Genomic DNA, 22,186 nt, shown 5'->3' with positions numbered 1-22,186 from the left:
TTTAACATTTCTGAACAAACGCCCAAGTTGCCGCTGCTAAAATGCCGCTGCTCTTGTGCTTGGCAAGATAGCGAGTTTTAAAACTTGCAACTCTGACGACTCGGATAACAAAGCCAATAACCTCCACCTTTGGCTCCAAATACCGAAACATTTAGAAAGTGCCAGGGAAGAGGAAAGAGTAACATTACATACACTTCAAACAGAAACAAAAGAAGGGACCGCCCCATATTTACTCAACACGCATGCCTCTCGCAGTCCATACCCTGGTGCGGGTTATTTAATCCGTGCACACACAGCTCTGTGATAATGCCTGGGGTTCGTGGGAAGGTGTGTTACTGAAAGTTATGCCCACGCAATAACTCAACTCCGGACAACTGCCTAAAAAATCCTAATGAGGATGTACTCAAGAATGCACATAAATGGACACGACTATCTGCTCCAGCCAGCGAAAAGTCAGTGAAAGACGGAGACAGAGACCGAGACCGAGAGATGTACACAGGGAGGGCACCAGAGTGACCGGTTCGACTCGAGAGACAAACATGGAAGTGCACCTGCCAAGTTGCAATCACTGACGAACACCTGTGATTATGATCATGTGAATTGTTCGGGAAATTAGGCCCAACGATTACCCAGGTAGTAGACCTTTACTAGTATATAGATATCAAAGCAAATGTATTTTGTGTGTGTCACTCTAACTCTAACTCCAAAGTCTGTGATCAACAAGAGCATTACAGCCACACCACGGTTTATTAAAAACACCATAATCAATGATGAGGTCACTATAAACTGGCTGTACTGTCCACTAAAAGACTAACAGACAACACGGCTGTTTGCACATTATCGGAGTATTATGGATGTTATGGAGGTTATTTTTTTCCAGTTAGGGAGGTCAGTGATGGGGTCTCACCCTCAGTGTGCACCGCAGACACATAGGTCCAGTTGTAGCGCTTGACAATGTCCAGTACGGCCCGGGCCTGGAGGGTGTCTGAGGGCACGACCCTCAGGAAGTACTTGAACAGAGTCTTGTCACTCAGGTCGATGCTGGTGGCAGAGTAAGCGATCTGCGGGATGTTGAAGAGCTGCAGCAGATTTTGCACCTGGATGGCCACAGAGCTGGATCCCGGTCCGATCACTCCGGCGATGGGTTTCTTGGTGGGTGGAGGCTGGTTGGACGGGGTGCCATCAATGCACCATTTGGACCCGTCCTTATCATCCCGGATGGAGATGAGGGAGTCCCGGATGAACTCGATGCTCTGCTCCAAGGCCACAGAGGAGTGCCAGCAGGAGTCCCGGATCTCACAGCCCAGGCTGATGTTGGGAAGCAAGTTCGGGTCGGTGTTGATCCGGTCCAACGTGTGGAACATGGCCTCCACCCTTTGGATGCCGTACTGCTCGCGGACGTCCCCGCACTTCCGCTCGGCCACTTTCTCCGCAGACGGCTGGTGGTGGACGGAGAAGAGCGCGCCGATGATCACGTCTCCGTCCATGCGCGCCACGGAGCGGGACGCGGCGCGAGGGACCACCGACCGCTCATAGATGCTGCTGCTGTGGGAGAGCACGAGGGCGCGGAAGAAAAACGCGGGGAGACACAGGAGAGCGAAGAGACCCATCTTTACGCGTGCCATATCGTGCCACATCGCGTGAGCCGTGCCAACTGCGCAGGCATACTATCCTCTGTCCGTCAGTACATCCACGTTCGTCCCAGCGACCACGATCTGTGAGCACGACACCTGGGGCATATCCATGCACACCTGCAGAAAAAATGAGACAAACTGCTGTGAGGAACGAAGCCAGATGCGCTGAAGGTTTTGTAGGAAGAGTTGACTAAGCACGCATGCTCCTCTCCATCACCGCCCCTGTTTTACAAGGGGCCTCGCGCCTGTCTTATCAACTACCACCGGGGCGCCTTTGAGCAAGGCACTTAACACACACCCAGCCGGTCAGTGGTTCGGCAGCGGCTGAACAGAGCTGCCGTCCAGCGGGGAGCTGCCGTCCGCCGTGCCGGCCGTGTGGGTTCCGGAGGGAGCAGCCAGGTATTCGAAAATCCCCTCGGACAGTCGTGTTCTATCACAGATAAGCAGCGCTCCGAGCGAGGAGCGGCTCGGCGTACTGCGCTTCGTTGCCCATTGACAAGAAGCAGCTTTCAGCACCGCGGACAGCACAGCGCGCTCCCCAGAACACGTTAGGAGGTGCGCCTTTGGGGAATGTGGCCCGTGCCGCCCCCCCCCCCACCTCAGAGACACGATCCTCACGATCTGACTCAGCTGGTTTCCAATGAAGCCGAGGAAACAGAAAAATCCCTCCACAGTCGACTCCTGTTTGAATTCTACAGGAGGGACCGATACGAGGTGCCCCGTTTTCACCCTGGCTGTTTTTGTGTTAACCGTGCCGCACATTCTTCTTTCTACCTGTCGTGCATCTCAAGGTAGCATCGGCTGATAATGATGATAATAATAATTCATAATAATAGATAATAATAATTATACACGAACTGAGCTGATATCTTTAGTAGAATACAAGCATGACAAGAATGGTCTGTTTTCAGTAGCCCGCGCCTTATGTACCTCACATCTATCGGTCTTCATTGTCCTTTGAACATCCTACATATCCGAAGCCGCTTTTTCTGTCTGTTGCGTCCAAACTTACCTGATTCCTTCAGACATGTCGCGTGCCTTCCACCGTCTTCTGTAGCGCGTGGTCCTGGGCTGTATCACTTGAGTTTCTCCCTCCCTCTCTCTCTTCTCTCTCTCTCTCTCAACTAAACATGACGACCCCCCCCCCCCCCCCACACACACACACACACACACACACCACCACCACCACATATGAACACACGTTTTTTGCAAAAAAAAACAAACGTGTGACTGTGGATGGATGACCATCATCATAAATATTCGTAGCAATTTGATATTCAGCCTGTCAGCAATGCTGTTGTTTCAAAAAAAAAAGGGGGGAGAATAAGTGAGATGAACTGGCGTCGGGCGTCATCCGCCACCGGGATGATCTGACAGCTCACCGGTAACCGCAGGGGGGAGCTTACGGGAGGCCGGACGGTCAACTCCCGCCCGCGCCGAGCGGCCAGGAGCACCCCTCCGTGACTTGTATCTGAGAGCTTCGCTCTTTGGCGCGAGGCCCGGCCTCTCGTGGGTGTCTTCAGCACCACGGACAGCAGTCAACAGCTTCGCGGGGCGCCACCTGGCGCTTGGTTTTTTTTAAGGTCACGGGCGGCAACTCGGTCCTCGGGTCAACGGGGGCTGAGCGGAGGCCCGATCCGCATTTATGGCGGTTTTCACGTAGACCCGCTGCGGGTCCGGGCCAAGCCCCGTTTTCATGTGGGGACGTATAGTGAATAGTGACATAAAAGTATTTTGTTCATGCGAGCGATTGTTCCGCTTACGGTGATCGCAGGCTCCAGGAGTCTTAACGGCGAGCGAGTCTTAATGGTTTAACTCCACCCCGCAATGATACTAGGGGGGGGGGGGCAGGCGGTGTCCGTGGCAGGGTCCCGTCGTGACTCGCGCCAGGCGGTATAAATCACAAGCAAACTTATAATGGAGTCGCCACGACTCTGCCATCGCCGGCGCCGGGGGCTCCGAGAGCGAGCATCTGCTACTGAACCTGAATGAAAGTGACATGTCTGAGAGCGAGGGACTACTTGGACGCTGCGGCCCAAACTTCAGGGCAAAAGGGCGACGGCGGCACTCGGTTTATCCGAGGGGCTGCGGTCTGCGTGGGGTTGACAGCGAGGCTCTCCAGCAGTGACATGAGCAGGCTTACTATTGGACTGTGGGTGAGGAGAGACCAATCAGTTATATAGTATCAATTAAAGGTTGCTTAAACATACACCCCATCAACCAACCTTTTTGGCGAGCCTATTTTTTTCACGTTAGGCCTTGCTGTGTGCAACGTTGGCACTTATTCGGCAACATCTGTCCTCTTCGTCGAGGCGGGGTTGACATCCCATTAAAGACGCCACAGTCCGCGGGCGGCAGCGCAAAAAGGGGTCTCGCGTTAATACCTGGTCCGTTGTCTGAAATGCCACACTAAACCAGGAAAGCATGGTTTTCAGCACCGGGCATAGCACCGTCGCCGGGATGTTACAAACACGGACAGCAGGTGGAAGAGCAAATCTAAAGTCACAAAATAAAGACAAATATGTTATTCAACATGTTTTTTTGGTTTTTTTTTTACTACATACAATTAAAAATGGTGCCCTGAAACCACTTGTGTCATATATCCAAGAAACCACACTCCTACTTAGTAATTCGTGAAAAACATAATTGTTCTCGTACCATTTGCTGGTTCAATGAAAGAAAGGCTTGAACTGCAGTAGACCGATGTCTGGGTGGTTGACTACTTTTAGCTCAGAAAAACCCCCGTCGGTCTCAAAAAGAAGATGTGCTCTCGATTGTGGCTTCGTTGGATTGAGCCATTTTCAACGTCATCCACACATCCATCACACCCAGCCCTCTGTCCCTCCACTCATCCTTCATTCTCTTTACCAATTTTATCATCTGCCCCCCCCCCCCTCGGGCCGGCAGTTGACAGCTCACCGCGCAGGGTCGAACACTGTGTGTGTAGCAAAAACTTCAGGGCAGAGGTGTGTGTGTGTGTGTGTGTGTGTGTGTGTGTGTGTGTCTGCGCAGGCCTTAACAGTAGGACCCTTGTTTCGGTTGCCTGGCAAACTATAGACAGGCAAACCTCAGGTGAAACACGTGACCCAATGACCCCCAGATGTTTGCGTGACGTCATTCTCGGAATCATCCACTGCATATTGGGTTTAAAATACACAAATTAAAAACACACATATATATATATCCATGTTACCATTAGAAGCTCATGCGTGTAGAGTATTGAGAATTTTGAAATTTGAGTTGCATACAACGGCTGAGCTATAAATACAATTGTGATTTTTTTTTTTTTTGTTCACTTGCTTGGCTCAAGAGTATAAAGATTTTAACAGGAAACGCCGTTGCAAATTCCGACAGCCTTTTTATAGAACAATCATTTTAGATCTTATGTCACGCAAGTAGTGATGGTGCCGCCGACCGCACGGGTTTGCTTTCAACACCTCTCGACAGGTGTACTCGGCACAGCTCAGCACTGTCCTGCTGATGTGTCCATGAGTCAGGGCCTCCGGCTCCAGGGGGTGCTGGTTCTGTAGGTGACCCCGAGCTCGGAACGCGGCGTCTCCCTCTGTTAACGGCAGTGAACTCAGGCATAGTCTAAACCGCTACGGGCCAGGAGGCCGCTTGGCGAAAACGGTGCGACAGGGACCTCTCCTGTTGGTCACTGGTTACTGCGTGCAGAGGAAGAGACGGGCGAGGTAATGTATCAGGTCCCAAGATTGATGGGATTTTTCTGTTTTTTAAAGACATGACAGAAGAAGTAATTTTCTTCGTCAATTGTCTTATTTTTTGAATGTTTTTCTTACTTGTACTTATACATTTTGTATCCATTTTTCTTTTAGTTTGTTTCAATCCCCCAACTACAATTGTAAATCTATTTTTACTGCTATGAGCAATTAAAACAAGGTCAATCCAGGTGGGGGGGAAAAAAAATCAGTGATTATTTGATCATTTCACTTCAATAAAGAACTTCAAACTGTATAGACCCCAGACTTTGCTCGTGTGTGCTTCAAGTTACATTTATCCAATCGTCAGAATACAAGGAATATAAATTGTCGGGGGCACTTACGGATTACATTTTTTTTTTTTAATTTTGCATACATAATTTAATGTGCCACCGATGCACATTCTCTCATTTTTATCCTGCTAAACTCAAAAGTACCTCTGCGAAACGGTCCGTTTGGTCCCGGTGGGCAGTTACTCCAAAATAGCGTATCTTTCGATCATGAGACGAACGAACTGAGAGCACTTGAACGCAGCACACACTCAGCCGGGCCGGTCGGGCTAAGGGATTGTTTGCACCTGACATATTTATCGATAGTGGAAATATACGCACTTACAGTGATGGTGTATGAATATCTTGTCGGCTAAAGAATTTGCATCTGTTTGTAAAGCTATTTCAGATGGTTTAATTTAATTTACAGGTGCTATAGATAATATATATATATACTGCTGACACTAAATGCATTGATAAGCAAATTCGAAATGAATTGCACAAAAAACAAACAAAAAAAGACGTAATTTAAATGTTCAGATTCCTGCATCGCATTTTTTTTTATAAATATACAACTACAGCAGTTCATAGTTTATTTTAAGTTTTCACTGTAAATTATGATCGTATGGGCGAGTTCTTTATTTACAAATGTTGATTTAGTCATTGTTTACAACTTTGTTTAAATTTACGTCGGAGCATCCATCTACACAAATAAACGGTATTTTATTTTTTTTCTATACTTGCCGTTTTTCTTTTCTTTTTTCATCAATGTAAAATGGATGTACGTTTTTGGACAATAAAGTTTTGAATGGGGGAAAAAAAAAAAAGGAGTCTTGAGTGAAAAGAGATGTAGCTAGCACACATTAGCAGTCGCTCTACTGAGGTAACTACAGTTAACAGCTAGGTGTAGTATATAGTTCAATCACACATATCTTATCATACGTTTTCCTGCCACTACGACCATAAGGTGAGAAACTACTCGCATGCTAAGCCGACGTTATGTAGCTGAGTTAGCTTGCCGGGAGCCGTTCAACTTCTGAGCTGGCTATCTGTTGTTAGCCAACATTACCCGACCAGTGTAAGCTAGCTTGTCATTGTTACAAAACAAGTTGATTTAACTGAGAAGGAACAGTTTGAAACTAACTGGAGTGCAGTAGGGGGATGTATACAAACTACTGTACACTCTTGTTACCGTCGTTTGTTTTGCTACAGTGCTGTTTGTTGTAAGTATACTTCAACTGTCAGGGACATGAACTACATACAGAGGATTCCGGGTGAGCAGCTGTCTCAGTTGTTATCAGTGAACGGGCACGTATTAAGTAAAGCGAGCCATCCTGAACTGCTGGCTACAATCTCATTTAACAATAGCTGGAGTGGTATGTATCACCACAGTTAAGGATTTAGTTATGATTAAAAAAAAAAAAAAGAATTATTATTATTTCATGGCTCATTGAGTTAGGTGATACGGTTACTGATGTCCATGCAAGCTGCACATACAATTCTAGCCAAAGACTTTTGGGAGACAGAACAGCTACTCCTTTTCAAATTTACATGAACGTGTATCCATACATTATCTAATAAAGTGGTTATGGAAGCAGGCAGACAGTTGCTGTGTTAGCTACCTTGCAGTAATATCATAGATTAGCTTCTTAGTTGCTGATTTTGTTAGTTTTCTGTCTATTCATGTAATTAGCTAATTCTTTGTCAACCATGTCAGACATATTGAAAGAAATACACAAATAGTTCTTTTTACATATCTTCAAGTTTTTCTGGTACAATTCAGAAGTGTTATTCAAGTGCTAGACAAAGATAACTAGAGAGCATTACATTACTCAGCTATCACTAGCTGATCCCCAGTTCCATACTACATATGTACTGCATTTACTATGTAATTTTTGCAGTTAATTTACAATAAATCAACATGCTTTCCAATTTTATATTACTAACAGGACATTATACAATACATGGATCATCAGATGTTAGTCTAACTGCAACTTTTGAGTAACTCTGACAATTGGATGAGAATTTTCAAAGAGAAAGCAAAAATGTTTTTTTTTTTTGGTTAGTAAGATCTTTCTTGGGCTGCATCACAATTATCTTCAGCTTCTTTTAATGTTTTACAGCTTTGAATTGCTTGTGCATGGCATTGTTGGGAAATGGTTTGTATTCAGCACACTCAAAAGTGTTTTTAGTATGGATTCTAACTGTTTTTAGTATAGTTGACACTTTGTTAACATACAACAGACTCAAAATCTGCTTGGAATTAGTATGTAATATGGAACTAAGACATCCCAAATGTAAGAAAGGAAAGGTTTTGACCTCCTTGATATCGAGCTGGGAAGCTTCCTAATAAGGTACTTGTATGAGACTGCCTTATGGGTGCACCACGTGACTGCAGTTGACGTCCACATAGGGTGGAGTGGGGGCAGTGTTTCACAGCATGCTCTAGAGAAAGAACACCAGACAATTTAGGTTTGCTTAGTCATTCAGTTTATTTGGAAGTTGACAACAGATTACATCAGGTCTACCATGTTAATATGTTAGTTGTAAATGCAATACATCACTGTTAATGTAATTTATGTTAATATTTATGTAACTCAGTCATGTATGATGTCATTGCTCTTTCATAAGATCATTTGTTCATTGACATTTTCTCATTTTATCCAAATAAATCTGTGCTCTTCTTTTTTAAATAAATGCAAGGGATACTCTGCAATTTAGTAATTTCAGCAGTCTGTCCCATTTTGCACCACAATAAATACTTCCGTATGTTTAAGACAGAGCCATAGATTTTAACTCCATGTTTATATATTTTATATATATTTTAATACACAAACACACCCCAATATTTTTACTTTGCTTAGGAATATGAGGAAGGTAGGTCAAAATCTGTTTTGTGGACGTTTACTACATTAATGCACATAAAACACATTTGTGTACACTGGTCCTGGGTATTGTACTGTTTTAGCTTTCTAATGTTGATTTATTGTACAGTATTCTCTAGTTATTGTTTACTCTCCTCTGCTTGATGTATTTGTTTCTCTATTTAGCTTTCCAGTTTTATTTGTGGTGTAGTTTTACTCATTTTTTACCCATTTACTCTCTATGCTCTATAGCTTTTGCATTTTTATCTACTCTTTTTCTTGTGCTGCTGTATTTCTCTTGATGGATGGACGTAGCCTCAATAAGCTTTGGCGTTTTGTTCCTGTTTGTGCCAACAAAAGACTAAGCTTTGGGGCATACAACTAAGCAAGTACACTGACATCTGGTAGTTTGCAGTAATTATAGCAGCCATTCAAGATTGGCCCAAAGCTCTGGTACAACACCTCACTGATTTCATAGTTTCAATCTTATATATGTGCAATAAAAATCTAGGAAGGCTACTTTTAAAAATATTTTTATCAATAATATTCTTGTTCATAAAGATTGCAGTAAATACACATATTATTGTGTGATATGCCACTGTAAAATAATTTATATATCTGTTGTCCTACATATCGGACTTTTTTGTTGACATGGAATGTGAATGTACCTGTTGTGGTATAGGCTATGTGACCACTGTGTGTTGTTCCTTCACGGTCTACATTTTTATGACATTTCATCTGAGTGGCAATGTAATCTGACATGACGGAAGAATGATACTTATCAAAATATTAGTTTTATTAAATGTTATTACTTGGTAAGTCAGATTGTTCTTGTACTTATGATCATGTCATGTTATTTTATATCGCTGTATTTTTCCCATCATTCCCCTCTTGTCTTATTCTACCAATGTCAGAGAATGTATCAGTTGAGTTTTCATTCGACACAAGATCAGACACAATTTAGAAAAAGTGCACTTCACAAAGCGAAAAGAAACAGATTTCTGTACCTCAGTATAGTCCACTCAACACTATGAACCCCCCCATAGAGATCAATAAAATCTTGTTTTGTCATGTTTTAGCTTACCTTTTAAACACTTATATTATTTGCTCTTTCCATTTATTTGGCAGGATAGTGGATTTTCTCAAAGTCCCCATCAGGAGCTTTCAACCCCCTCAGCTCTGACGATGGAGGAGGACCATGTTCACTGTATGTCCTGTGTTAACCAGAGATGCATGGTCAGACCTGAACCAGGCATTTCTTGTGATCTTATCACCTGTCCTCTGGTTTGTGGGGCTGTATTTCACTCCTGCAAAGTTGATGAGCACCAACTTATGTGCCCGCTGGTGAGGGTTCCCTGTCTAAACAGCGGCTATGGCTGCCCTGCCACCCTGGTGCGCAACCAAATGTATGGACACCTCGAGTTGTGTCCAGCTGGAGTTGTGTGCTGCACTATGGAGTGGAACAGATGGCCTGTTAGCTGCCTGGACTATACTTCCTATGAGAGCCTTAGCCGTGGGGTGGAGGAGGTGGAGCAGCTGGACATGGCACTTGCCCTTCAGGACCAGCGTACCCTACTCGAGTCCCTCAAGGTGATTGCCATGGCACCTACTGCCGAGGGAGAGCCACTTGTCCCGGTTAGTAAGGAGAACAAGGCAACAGACTCAGCTTTGCTAACATCTGCCCCTGAGGCCTCCACCTTTATTGAGTCACCTTCACAGTCATCATCCTCACATCAGCCACAACCTCCCCCACCAGGCTCGGCAAAGGAGAGGATTGTCAGTGGAGTTAATGGCTTGAATGAGGAGCACTTCAGTAAACTCTATGAGGCCACAGTTGAGACTGCAAGAAGTCTAGCTGCTGCTTTAGACTTTGTTAGCAGTGCCAGTTCTGTTGACAGCAGCTCAGAGTGTGTGAACAGAGGAGCTGCTATGCAGAAAACTAGATTGGGCAACAATGGAGAACTTCAGAACGGACTGGAAGACAAAACACCTGCAGCTGCTGATGGTTTGAATAAAAGAGAGAAGGAGGAGAAAAGCGTTTGTTCTAACTGTTTGAGTGGAAATGGGGCTCCTAAAGGAACAGATCTAAAGATTTTAAACTCAACCAATGGACCACAGTCAGGAGCAATGGAGGCCTTACCGGACACAGCCTGTCCTGTTGAGGTGCAAGATTACATGAATGCTGGTGTTTCTCAAGAGCCAGTGACCCCTCAAATGACATCTACCGTGCATGTCAGCCAGGCTGTGGCACAGAGGGCTGGTCATGTGGTCCTGGAAGACAGGGGGCTAGTTCTTTTAGAAAACCATGGGTCTGAGCGGAAGTTCCACAGTTACCAGTTTTTTAGGGGCCAGAGCCAATATTCATTTCCTAACGGACGGATAGGTTTCATCCCAGACAGGTCATTGTATAGATTACGACCCAAAATGGAGGACAAGGCAGTGGATACCTCGGATCTGGAGCAGGATGACGACCCCATGGGTCTAGGAGAGATTGATCTGATCACAGCGGCCCTGCTCTTCTGTTTAGAGGAATCCAGAGAGTGTAGAAGAATCTCTGATACAGTCTATGTTGATGGGTACCACGTTGACTTTGGCACACAGACTTTCACTTTCCCTGCAGCAATCTTGGTAACAAACACTAGAGTGGGTGACATGGCGTCTGCGTCTGCCTGCGATCATGCTGCCCCCCAGCTCTCCTACCCCAGCCCTTTCCGCACTCTCCGCCTCGGTCTTGTCCTGGAAGCTCTGGAAGTTGAGGCAGTCCCTCATAACCGCTACCTCCCTCCGAACCCCCGCTACCAGCACATGTTCCCGTTTGTCTGTGGTCAGTCATTCCGCCGGGACCAGTTTTTTTCCCATTTCACAAATGTCCATGGTGATATTCATGCTGGCCTCAACGGTTGGATGGAGCACCGGTGCCCCCTGGCATATTATGGCTGCACATTTTCCCAGCGGAGGTTTTACCCATCCACCCAGGGGGCCAAGGTGGTTCATGACAGACACCTCAGGTCCTTCGGGGTTCAGCCTTGCCCAAGGGCAATACTTACAAGTGACTCCCAGTCTGACCAATTTAGTCAGCTGCCCATCGAGATACTGTGGCACATAGCTCGGTTCCTGGACAGTTTTAGCCTGTGCCAGCTGTCATTGGTTTCACGGACTATGAGGGAGGTGTGTGCCAGTCTTCTCCAGACCAGGGGGATAGTGGAGCTGCAGTGGGAGCAAAGACAAGGCCCTGGTGCTCATGGCACTGTGTCATGGCAGATCAAAAATAGAGTGAGTAGAAAACTATTGAAAAAATGTTGATCTGTCCTTTTATATGGTAACAGTGAGCTAGAAGGAAATTTTAGGATTTGGGGATGCTGTAAGAAAACCAGGGAATGAAATTTTACTAGAGGATTGTGTGGCAATTGCATGTACCAAATCAACGGGAGTCCTACTAAAATATTTGAATGTAACACCCTCTTCATTCCATCATCCTTTTCTATTTACTTTCGCAGGTGTGGAGATTCAGTACTGCTTTCAGCCCAGTGTTGTCGTGGGGTTTCACTGATCTCCCCAGCATGTCGGACCATCTTAAGAAGTGCCACTTCAACATAGTGCAGCACAAGACAGAACCGATTCCGCTTCCTGCCATGTGTACTGCACGAGATGGACACTCGCTGCGTCGTGTCCTGCGTCACGTCAACACCTGACCAAACAAGGCTGACCTCGCGTAACTGCACGAGAGTCACTGTGGTATTATGTGGATGTTGCAATTAAAGATTTTCTGTTGTGAAAAACAATTAACTCATCCTGTATTACACAATAGATTATGAAAAAGCCTTAATGAAATAACAACTTACTTGTCACAATGAAGGTCTGTTTTTGTGGGTGATCTCTATGTAACCGTTTAGCTTTGCATGAATTTTTGCTGGAAATGTACCCTTATTCTGGTAAGACAAAGTATATTTTCTTGAAGACGAATATGCACGATAGATTTATATTATTCTATATGATACACTGAGAAAGTGGAGAGAGATATGAATGTTTTCACTATATTGCCTTTCAGTAGTAGCCTTGGGAAAAAGCAAATTATTCATTATATTTCATTTTTTCTGTGTGACAGAAGCTATGCCAGCACTTTACACAAGATTTGCTAATCCCTCCTATGTTGATCTGTGAACTGAAATGAGCTAGTCTTTCTGATCCCAATTAAGGGTGTCAACTCAATGCAAGTTTGTTATCTGGGTTTGTAGTTATCAGGACATGAGTCAAAACAGAGGGATATTAATATGAGAATAGCCCAATAATGCATGTGATTTGCTACCATTCAATAAAATCTTTACAGCCTTTTATATGTGTTTTTGTCTTAACAGCTTTCCCCAGTTTTTCAGTGTAACACTTCATTGTTGTTACTATCCACAGGTGTTTTGATAATAAGGAAAACATCTGAACTTTACCTGCAAAAGTTAGGATCTTATATTGAACAGAGCCAGAGCACTGGTGCGCCATCAAATGTCTTCACAATAATACTTCCTGAGTTTGTGTAGTCATTCACTATGTTAAAATGTTACAACGATTGTCACATTAATTGCAATTGTAAAACCAACAAGATCAACAATGAGTAAGAGAACAATGATGACAAATAAAACTGATGCTGCATAGGAACCTAAAAGTTCGCTATCACTTTAACTATATATATTTAAGTAATTCAGGATTTTATTTATATAAATAATATATTATGATGCATGCAGACATATTTGATAACTTGTATGTTACCCTGATTGGTACTGAGAGCGAATCTGAGCACACTCAGCTGGCCAGCTTTGATTGGATGCAAAGATAAGTTTTAATTTATCATGTAACTTTCATTTTATTCTCTTTAGGAGGAGTTCCCCTCCCTGACAAGAACAACTTTTTTTCCTTCTTTTTTTTCTTTTCTTTCTTTCCTTTTTTTTTGCTTGATGGGAATTCTGTCTAAAACTTTGTTGGGGGAACAGTTTTGGAAGACGCTTAATATATAACGGATCATATCTGAAGTTTTTCTACATGCAGTGTAACTATTTTGAGCCATTTGGTCTATGTTATTATCTATGATTGAGTCATCCCCTCCAACCACAGGTGGGAATGTACTCAGCGATGACACTTTTTTCTTTAGGTTGCCTTCTCCTCCTTAAGTTGGAGAGTGATCCTTCCCATGAAGCCACAGAAAAGGACTGGACACCTGAGGAGGATGGAATTATTTTCCCCTGTCACAGATGGCTGTCCAGGGGTGAATCTGTGTTGTTGAGAGGGGGAAGAGGTTAGTGATGAGGTATTTTCCCTATCATGTAAAACCAAAGCTTTTTTAGTGTCAAAGGAGCTATGTGGAGGCTAAAAATGGTGCATTTTTCCTTTATCATGACTGTTTAAATATAATTTAAATGAATCTGTGCAGATTTTTTTAAATTAAATATCCACCTCTGGGCTGTAATCCACACAGCTACAAAAGCTTTTGAGGATGTCCATCCTCAACTAGTAGGCCAATGGAAAAAAGAATTGGTAAAAAAAAAAGAAATTAATGTACAAGTGAGTGTTCCATCAATATCAAGTTACGGTTTAATAAGGTACATGTGTATGAACATTGACTGGGATTATCATTTCCTGTTTTGTTTTTTTTGCAGGTGGGGGAAGCATGCAAAGGGAATGCCATACATCTTAAACATCAATGATCCAAAAGCTGTTCCTACAGATATCAGCTTCTCATTCACAAAGGCCTCACAGTTTAAATATATAAAAGAAGAGGCGTAAGCGCTACAACCTACCATTATTTTAAAAATGAAACCTGGATAATCAAACACAAATAACTGGCTAAATAAAGTGAAGACTACTTTTTGCTTTATCCAGATTAGCTGAGCTCAAACTGAAAGATCTGAAAGACTCTACTGAGCACTGGAAAAGCTTTTAGTCCATTAATGGGGTGCCCTGCTTCAAAAAGTCACCCTTCTCAGGTAGGATCTTAGTGTAACATGTTTTGTGTTTTGCTTCTATGTAAAACTTCTCTGTAAAAATAATTAAAATAATTATTTAGTATGTCCCAGAGCACTGGAAGGACGATGACTTTTTTGGATACCGGACTTTAGTGGAGTCAACACCTATGTGATCCAACGTTGCTCAAAGCTTCCCTCCAGTTTTGCCGTCACAGAGGAAATGGTGAAGCCTTTTCTAGCCAATGGGAGCTCTTTGCATAAAGAGATGAAGGTAGGGAAAGTGCATTTCCTACAATGTAGATGTTTTAAACACTGTCTTCCCACACCACTCATCCTTTTATAATGCCTCTTTCTCTTTTATCCAGTAAATTATTTCAGAATTGTTACATTTTTTTTTATTTTTGATCACGTTCTGCAACCTTAAATATGCGTCCTCCCTCAGCTCGGTCAGCGGCCATCAGAGGACATGATGTTTCTGCGTAGCGATTTTGGAGTCTTTGACTGGCTGCTAGCCAAGACATTTGTGAGGCATGCAGATGCCCTCTGTAACCAACTGATCAGTCATTTGCAGAGGACCCATCTACTGGCAGAAGTTTTTACAAGCTTCGCAGCCTCCCGCTGATTCACCCCCTCCACGAGGTGGGCTGTGTTTTTTCTAAAAGTGCAGTGTTGCAGGCAAAGATGACGTTAGTGTACATGTTCTTAATTCCTTAACTCAGACACTGTTTGTCACTAGTGTCTACTCGCTTTCTCCTCTTCACAGGTGCTGATCCACGACTATCGACATACCCTCCATATAAACATCTTTGGCTGTGCTTTTTTGCGGCCCTGGCAGAGTTCTTGGAAATGCATGACTTATGAATTCTTTTTGCGGCATAGTTCCACGTAAAAACCTTAGCTTAACCACATTTGCATATTTCAAATACTGTAGCTCTTTCTTCCTAAAACATACACACATTTTAACAATTAAATGACAAAATTGACTCACTAAACTCTACTAATGATTAAATATTATGATGATAATGACCAGTAACATGGTATAGTGTAATTTGAGTCAAATGTGTATGTAGTTTAGAAATTTTGGAAAATGATCATTTTCTTGAAAAACAAAATTAGCAATTATGTAGAGAGACACTGGCTTTCGACAATTCTGTATTTTATACAGAATACTTGTTCATCGGTCTTCACTTGAAACAGATGGATTAACAAAACTAATGAGAAGGGGGCCCTCTTAAACAACCTACACCTCCCGCTGCCTACATGAAAACATGGCAGCTAGGGGACTGAAGTCCACCCCCAAGATGAAGCACTGAGGCTGTGGAACATCATCAACAGGTGAACTTCTGCCCGCTGACAGTCCACCCCCGCTTTCATGAACTCAGAATTAAATAAATGGCAAATTCAGATAAATGAATTGAGGAGCAGATGCTAAAACTAGATAAGCGTTCTGGGAATATGAATTGTCTTTCATCAACACATGTTGTAAAGCTTTCTATAGCTGTTGTAAATCATAATTCAACTACATAATATATTCAACATTCCGATACTGGTACTCCTATTGTTGTCCTCAGCTTTGTCAAGGCAATGGTGGCATATTATCCATCTGACACTGCCTGCAGATTCTGAGCTCCAGGAATGGGTCAGTGAGATCTATTACTATGGATTTCTGGGAGATAGTGACTCAGGTATCTCACTCGTGGATACTGGTCCTCCTCCAAAATGCTTGCATAAATATTTAGTAAGTAAGATGCTGAGGCCTTGCAGAAGTCCCTTTCCCTGGGAGACAAACAGATCAGGTCTCACCTGTATCTGCATGTCATATTTTATTTTTTGCTATAAAATTATCTGTAATGATGAAGGGAGGGGATAGACTGAAAAGATATTAATGACTGAATTTTTACATGGATCACGGATGCTTTAAATTACTAACAAGCATAAGATTATCTTTTAATTTTCTGTTTACTTATCATTAAATGAAGCTATTTACTTCATCGCAGTATGTTATGAAACTCATCTCTCACAGATCTGAACCCCACTTGAACTACGTAATCCATGATTTCTACATTGTTTATCTTTATGAGGGTCACGGGAGAATTACACATTCGCTGGGTGGCCATTGTATCACAGGACTAAGACATTTTGACAAACATTCACACATCGGGGAGGAGAAGTAATGCATTAAAAACATCTAAATAGTATTACATTCTGGGAAAAGAACAACAGCGAGTAAATTGAGAATAAAGTAAGCTTGGGATAAAGGATGATAAAATACAATTACGGCCCCACAAAAGATGTGATGCTTATGTTAGAAATTTGCTCTTTGCAGTAGACTTACTGTATTTCACAGACATTCCTAACAGGAATCCCTTCAAACTTTCAAACTGTGGAGGAACTTATGAAGTTTGTCACTACGGTGATCGTCACATCATCGGGTCAGCATGCTGCTGTGGATGGGGGACAGGTAAACATTGAGAATTAGACCCTGCTGCATGATTTCTGTCAAGAATACATAATGACCAACAAGGGGGGAAATAGTGCAATAATTGTCAGCTGTCCAGTAGTACATTTAAATGACAACTGCCTTATTGAAAATTTTTATCTTAAAGTTCCTGAATTGGAAATTTTAATTCTTGTTTTGTCAGTGGAAATTATAATACACCTACTTAAAACTGTAGATGGAAAATTAAAGAATAGAACTCAAGAAATAGTTGGACATTTTTGGAAAATAGAATATTTCTTGCTGAAACCTTTATCTCTGCAAGAAAGTAAATAAGAGTCTTCCTCAAAATGTTGAACTATTCCTGTATTCCTTGGATTTTTGGGTAAGATGTGTTTTTTGACTTCATTTTTGAGGCCATATTAAGTAAATATCCCACTACAGATGTCACTGAAAGTGTTAGTACTCTTACACCTTACTGAAACAAACTCTTTCAGCCTATTTGGAGGCAAAATGGAGAAAATGGAGAAAATGCAACGCTCTCCTTTTTCCTTTCTTTGACGAAACAGACCAGAAACTGTGGCACTTAACAGTGGAGCTCCACTGAGAGCACTGTGCGTCTGTTACGGTGGTTGCCTGGTGGCAAACCTCTTTTCCAACACACACTTGTTCACTTGTTATGTGATGATACTGTGTATGGCAAAAAAAAAAAGATCTTTCTGGGGTGGTTATAATTTACATATCTGAATCTGCAAAATGTTTAGCATAACTGGATCTGGCCTACTATCAACTCCAGTGAGATAGTTCATCAGAGAAAAACTATCCACTAATACAGTCTGAATTACAAGGCTGTATCTTAATGTAAAAAACTGTCTCCTCATAAAATCAACCTATGAGTATATATTTCTTTTCCTGTTTTTGAAAATATTATGTTTATTGCCTGCATTGGATAGCTTATATCCTGTTTCCTCTGTGTCTTTATTGTATAGTATGCTTTCTTAATAAAGATTAGAATGATTAAACATAAACAAGACAAAGCTTCTACAGCTGCCACCTGATGGGCTAAAAACTACCAACAAGTATAAATAAAACTTGAACTTTGTTCAACTGTATATGGCTTATATTTCCAGAAAAAAAACACTGAAGGAAAGACTACTATGACTGAATGAATTATATATTTTTTTTTATGAATTTCAAATCATGATTTTTTGAATGTGGATAAAATAGATGGGTAAGCTCTGTTCAGTGTGGGTCTAAGAGCAAGTCCAACATTCCCACATACCAAATACAGTTAGGTCCAAAAGTATTTGGACAGTGACACAATTTTTTTGCAATTTTGCACCTATACACCACCACAATGGATGTGAAAAAAGCCATTAAGATGTAATTGAAGTGTAGCCGTTCAGCCTTATGGGATTTAAAAAAAAATATTGCATTAACCGTTTTTATATAAAGTCCCTAATTTTCAGGGGCTTTAAAAGTAATTGGACATTTGACTAACAATCAATTTCATGTCCAGGCCCGTTGCCTCATAACTTCATGACAAAGTAAGCAGATAAAAGGTCTTGAGTTGATTCCAAGTGATGAATTTTCATTTCGTAGCTGTTCATGGGAATTCTCAATATGCGGTCCAAAGAGGTGTCGATGCAAATGAAGGAGGCCATCATTAGGCTGAAAAAACTAAACACACCTATCAGACAGATAACAGAAACTTTAGGAGTGGCCAAATCAACAATTTTGTACATTCTTAAAAAGAAGGAATGCACCGGCGAGCTCAGCAAGACCAGAAGAACTGAAAGTCCACAGAGGACAACTAGAGTGGATGATCGCAGAATTCCTTCCTTGGTGGAAAAAAAAACCTTCACAACATCTAGCCAGGTCGAAGATTACTCGCGAGGAGGTAGGTGTATCATTGCCAAAGTCTACAACCGAGAGAGGCCTTCATGAATGTAAATACAGAGCATTTACCACAAGGTCCAAACCACTGGTAACACTCAAGAAATGGAAATTACTAATAACATTTGCCATGGAGTGTAGATATTTGATTTGTTTTTAAATTCCAATCCATACAGAATTGCTACTGAATGACCGTGGCTGAGTACAAGCAAGAAGTGACAATAGGTGACATTAGAAATGCAGGAACATTTAACCACCCTAATTGGAACTGGAGGGAGGAGCGAGTGAACGGAGTTGGACAACTTTGGGGTAGATTTTAAAGCTTGGGTGCTAAGTTCAGTCCAGTTGTTGGTCATTGCTCATATAGGAGTCTGAAATTAGGTTTACGACAATATACTTGGTCTTTTTTTGTGTATGCATGAGTTTCTCCAATGTAATTAGGACTTATTGATCCACACATAAAGGATCCAAGTCACTAAGATCTGTTTTCACTGCAGCAGCAAGCTAATTTAGGTGAGAGGTGTACAGCGAACCCAGACAATCTGATGGCTAAGGCAACACTATAACTTATTGGCAATAACTCAGTGGTTGTGACATGAATATAAAAGATTCCAATATTCCAGGAATTGCCACCATCAGCAGATCGGTATGACTGTCTATCAGTATGTATATTTTGTTGTAGATCCCCCTCCAGACACATTTTCTATTAAATTAATACATTTGCAGGACAGTACAGCCTTTGCTTCTATTTTTTTTTTTATTCCCTACTGCACACCTTTGTATATGTGCTCATTTATAGTCTATGTAAGTCAGTATTTTCCAGTGTTTTCCCTTCATATGCCGTTCGCTACAGCCATGCAGAGAAATATTAGAGATGATGCAAACTGGGAGTGGAATTACATTTCACCACTATGGGAGCCTGTGCAGTCTTAGACATAAAATAAACTGATGTACGTCTGTTGAGCATGTTTTTTTACAGCACAGTTTACTTCTGTGTATGTGATGTTGCATTTGTTTTATTCCTGCCTATCTGTTGATTTACCTTGATGTAATAAATACTTTCTTACCTTGTTTCAGACATAAGGTCTAATGTAGCTTAACCCTTTCTCCCAGACATCAATTTACACCATGAGAACTAGTTTGTCTCTAGGGAAACTTCTGCTGGTCAAGGTGGAGAAAGATCCCTATTTTGTTCACTCGGAAGATGAGTGGTACTGTTCCACCATAGCCGTGACGACGCCAGAAGGAGATGCCATTCTCTTCCCCTGTTACAGATGGATCTCCAGGGGAGAGCTGGTGGAGCTGAGAGGAGGGAGAGGTCTGCCTCAAATTCCCCACATAATTAGAAAATTACAGGATACTCCTTATCAGAGTTTTTGTTCCAATCTTTTTGTTAGTGATTTTTTTCAGATTTTATGTTTTGTTTCCTTTTGGTCTCAGCCGTGAAGGTTTTTGAGGAGGACCATCCCCTGTTGATCAACCACCGGAAAAAAGAGTTAATGCTTAAAAAGAGCTTGTACCAGTAAGTTTTCATGTGCACAATATGCCCTTACAGCTGCAGCTTGTCACAGCAGCTTATCGGGACAAACCTTTATGTGATTTTCTTTTTGCTTTCCTTCTCTAGATGGGAGATTACTGACGAAAGCCTACCACACCTCAGTAATTTCAAACATATATGTGAGCTTCCAGCTGAAGCCCGCCTCTCTTCGTCCAAAACATCGGAAATGCTTTATACAGAAAGAATAATGTAAGTCAGTGATTCCGTTTTCCTCTATCGCTTATTTGTAAGGCAAAAAAACACTTTGAAGCATTAATATCTGTATTTTGTTTAATTGTCTGCTTTTTGGGGTTTTTCTTAACCCTTTCTTATCTCAGTGGCGCTGAACTCCACAACGGACTAGTTGGATCTATGGAACAATGGGAACGCATTGAAGACATCAAAAAAATCTTCTGCTCCAAAAAGACAAAGATGCCAGCTAGGCTTTTAGTTATGCTGTTTATGTAACAGTATACGTAACACTCAGTGACGGTGACAGTACTCGTATGGCACACTGCACGGAACATGACGGGAAACCAATTGTTCATATTCCACAACACGTTGCTTTACAAATGCCGTGGTTATTGTCATGTCTGTTGTCTAAAGACGTGTTTTAAATCTCTATCAGTGTTTTCAGTTAAACATGCATCTTGAAATGCAGCCTGACTTATGTGACAGACAAATCTTCAGATTTGCGTTTAAGCACCATGAAGTGCATTTTAATATAACTCTGCGAAGCACAGAAGCTACCTTGAGAGCATGGTTTGGCATGTTTACATGCTCTTGCATCACAACTGACAAATATACGGTATTGCATAAAGGGTAGATTGGTGAGTGGATCTATACAGAGTTTTATGGTGTGGAAGAGTTTCCAGTTTGCATTTGCATTTAAAGTTCACCAGTGTGTTTTAAAATGTTTTCTCACATTCCAGCTGCATCAACAACCTTCGTAGAAGAATCCCATCTTTCTGCCCAGTGACCCTGGGACAGAGTGGCTGCTAGCAAAGATGTTAAATAAGCATTGCTTTGATTTAGTTCTTTTCTGTTTAATGCACTCAGTATAAAGTTAACTAGTAAATATAAACTATTTTTGAAAGCATGTCTACTGAACTATTAGTGCTTAAAACTTTTGCACAGTGCTGTATAACACTTTTAGGGTTGATTGTGGCAAACATGTTTTTCTTGCAGAGAAAAATAATGTAATTTTTTGAAGGTTTGTTTGGTTGTAGCCTTCTTTCATGACGGAAACCCACGCAGGCTGTGCTTCCTGTTATTTGCTGTATGATCTATAGAAATGTTTATGTTCTTTGACTTTGATGATAACTTTTGTATAAATTTTTCTTTGAATTTAATGTGTATATATATATGTGTGTGTGTGTGTGTGTGTATATATATATATATATATATATATATATATATATATATATATATATATAATATATATATATATATATATATATATATATATATATACATATACATATACATATATAAATATACTTTTATATATACATATATATATATATATATACGTTTTTCCAGATACAAATGTAATTGTTCAAAATTTAAAATCAAATTGTGTTGTATCTACCAGCTTTGTGAAGGCAGTAGTGGAGTACTATTATCCCTCAGAATGCGAGGTCCATAAAGACACTGAGATGAAGGAATAGATCAGTGAGATATTCATATTCATATGGATATTCATATATATATATCATTTTTTTTTAAATTTTCCATGCAGAAAGTGAATTAACTGATAATCACGGTTTTACCCACAGGGTTTCCTGCAGCCTTTCATACTGAACTTTAACATGGAAAACAGCCTCTTCAAACTGACAGTCAATATATTTTTATGCTTTTGCTTTTCCAAAAAAGCATGACC

At 41.6% G+C, this 22,186-nt stretch overlaps 2 protein-coding genes and 1 pseudogene across 5 annotated transcripts in view; 2 read left to right on the top strand and 1 right to left on the bottom strand.

Annotated features, from left to right (window-relative positions):
• Positions 1–1,637, bottom strand: part of grm1a (glutamate receptor, metabotropic 1a) — a 28,198-nt gene extending 26,561 nt beyond the window's left edge. The window contains exon 1 of the mRNA XM_040125777.1: positions 908–1,637. Within this exon, the coding sequence (XP_039981711.1) occupies positions 908–1,637 (730 nt within the window). The remainder of the gene's footprint in view (positions 1–907) is intronic.
• A 4,800-nt stretch (positions 1,638–6,437) lies between these two features.
• LOC120789263 (F-box only protein 30-like) lies at positions 6,438–12,820 on the top strand. Of its 4 annotated transcripts, none has more exons than XM_040125871.1 (3): positions 6,438–6,589; positions 9,620–11,759; positions 11,984–12,820. In XM_040125871.1, exons 2-3 carry the CDS (start codon positions 9,672–9,674, stop codon positions 12,176–12,178), a joined length of 2,283 nt encoding a protein of 760 aa, XP_039981805.1. In that variant the 5' UTR covers positions 6,438–6,589; positions 9,620–9,671; the 3' UTR covers positions 12,179–12,820. The 4 variants fall into 4 exon arrangements, with proteins under 4 accessions (XP_039981805.1, XP_039981802.1, XP_039981803.1 ...); XM_040125868.1 differs by having other exon boundaries at positions 9,615–11,759; XM_040125869.1 differs by lacking the exon at positions 6,438–6,589 and adding an exon at positions 6,604–6,845 and having other exon boundaries at positions 9,615–11,759.
• On the top strand, positions 12,337–21,974 carry LOC120789318 (annotated as a pseudogene).
• The last annotated feature ends 212 nt before the right edge of the window (positions 21,975–22,186 follow it).

This window comes from Xiphias gladius, chromosome 4 (genome assembly GCF_016859285.1).
Source record: "Xiphias gladius isolate SHS-SW01 ecotype Sanya breed wild chromosome 4, ASM1685928v1, whole genome shotgun sequence".
NCBI lineage: Eukaryota > Metazoa > Chordata > Actinopteri > Istiophoriformes > Xiphiidae > Xiphias > Xiphias gladius.
Note: the sequence above shows the minus strand (reverse complement) of the source record. Positions and strands in the feature narration are given on the sequence as shown.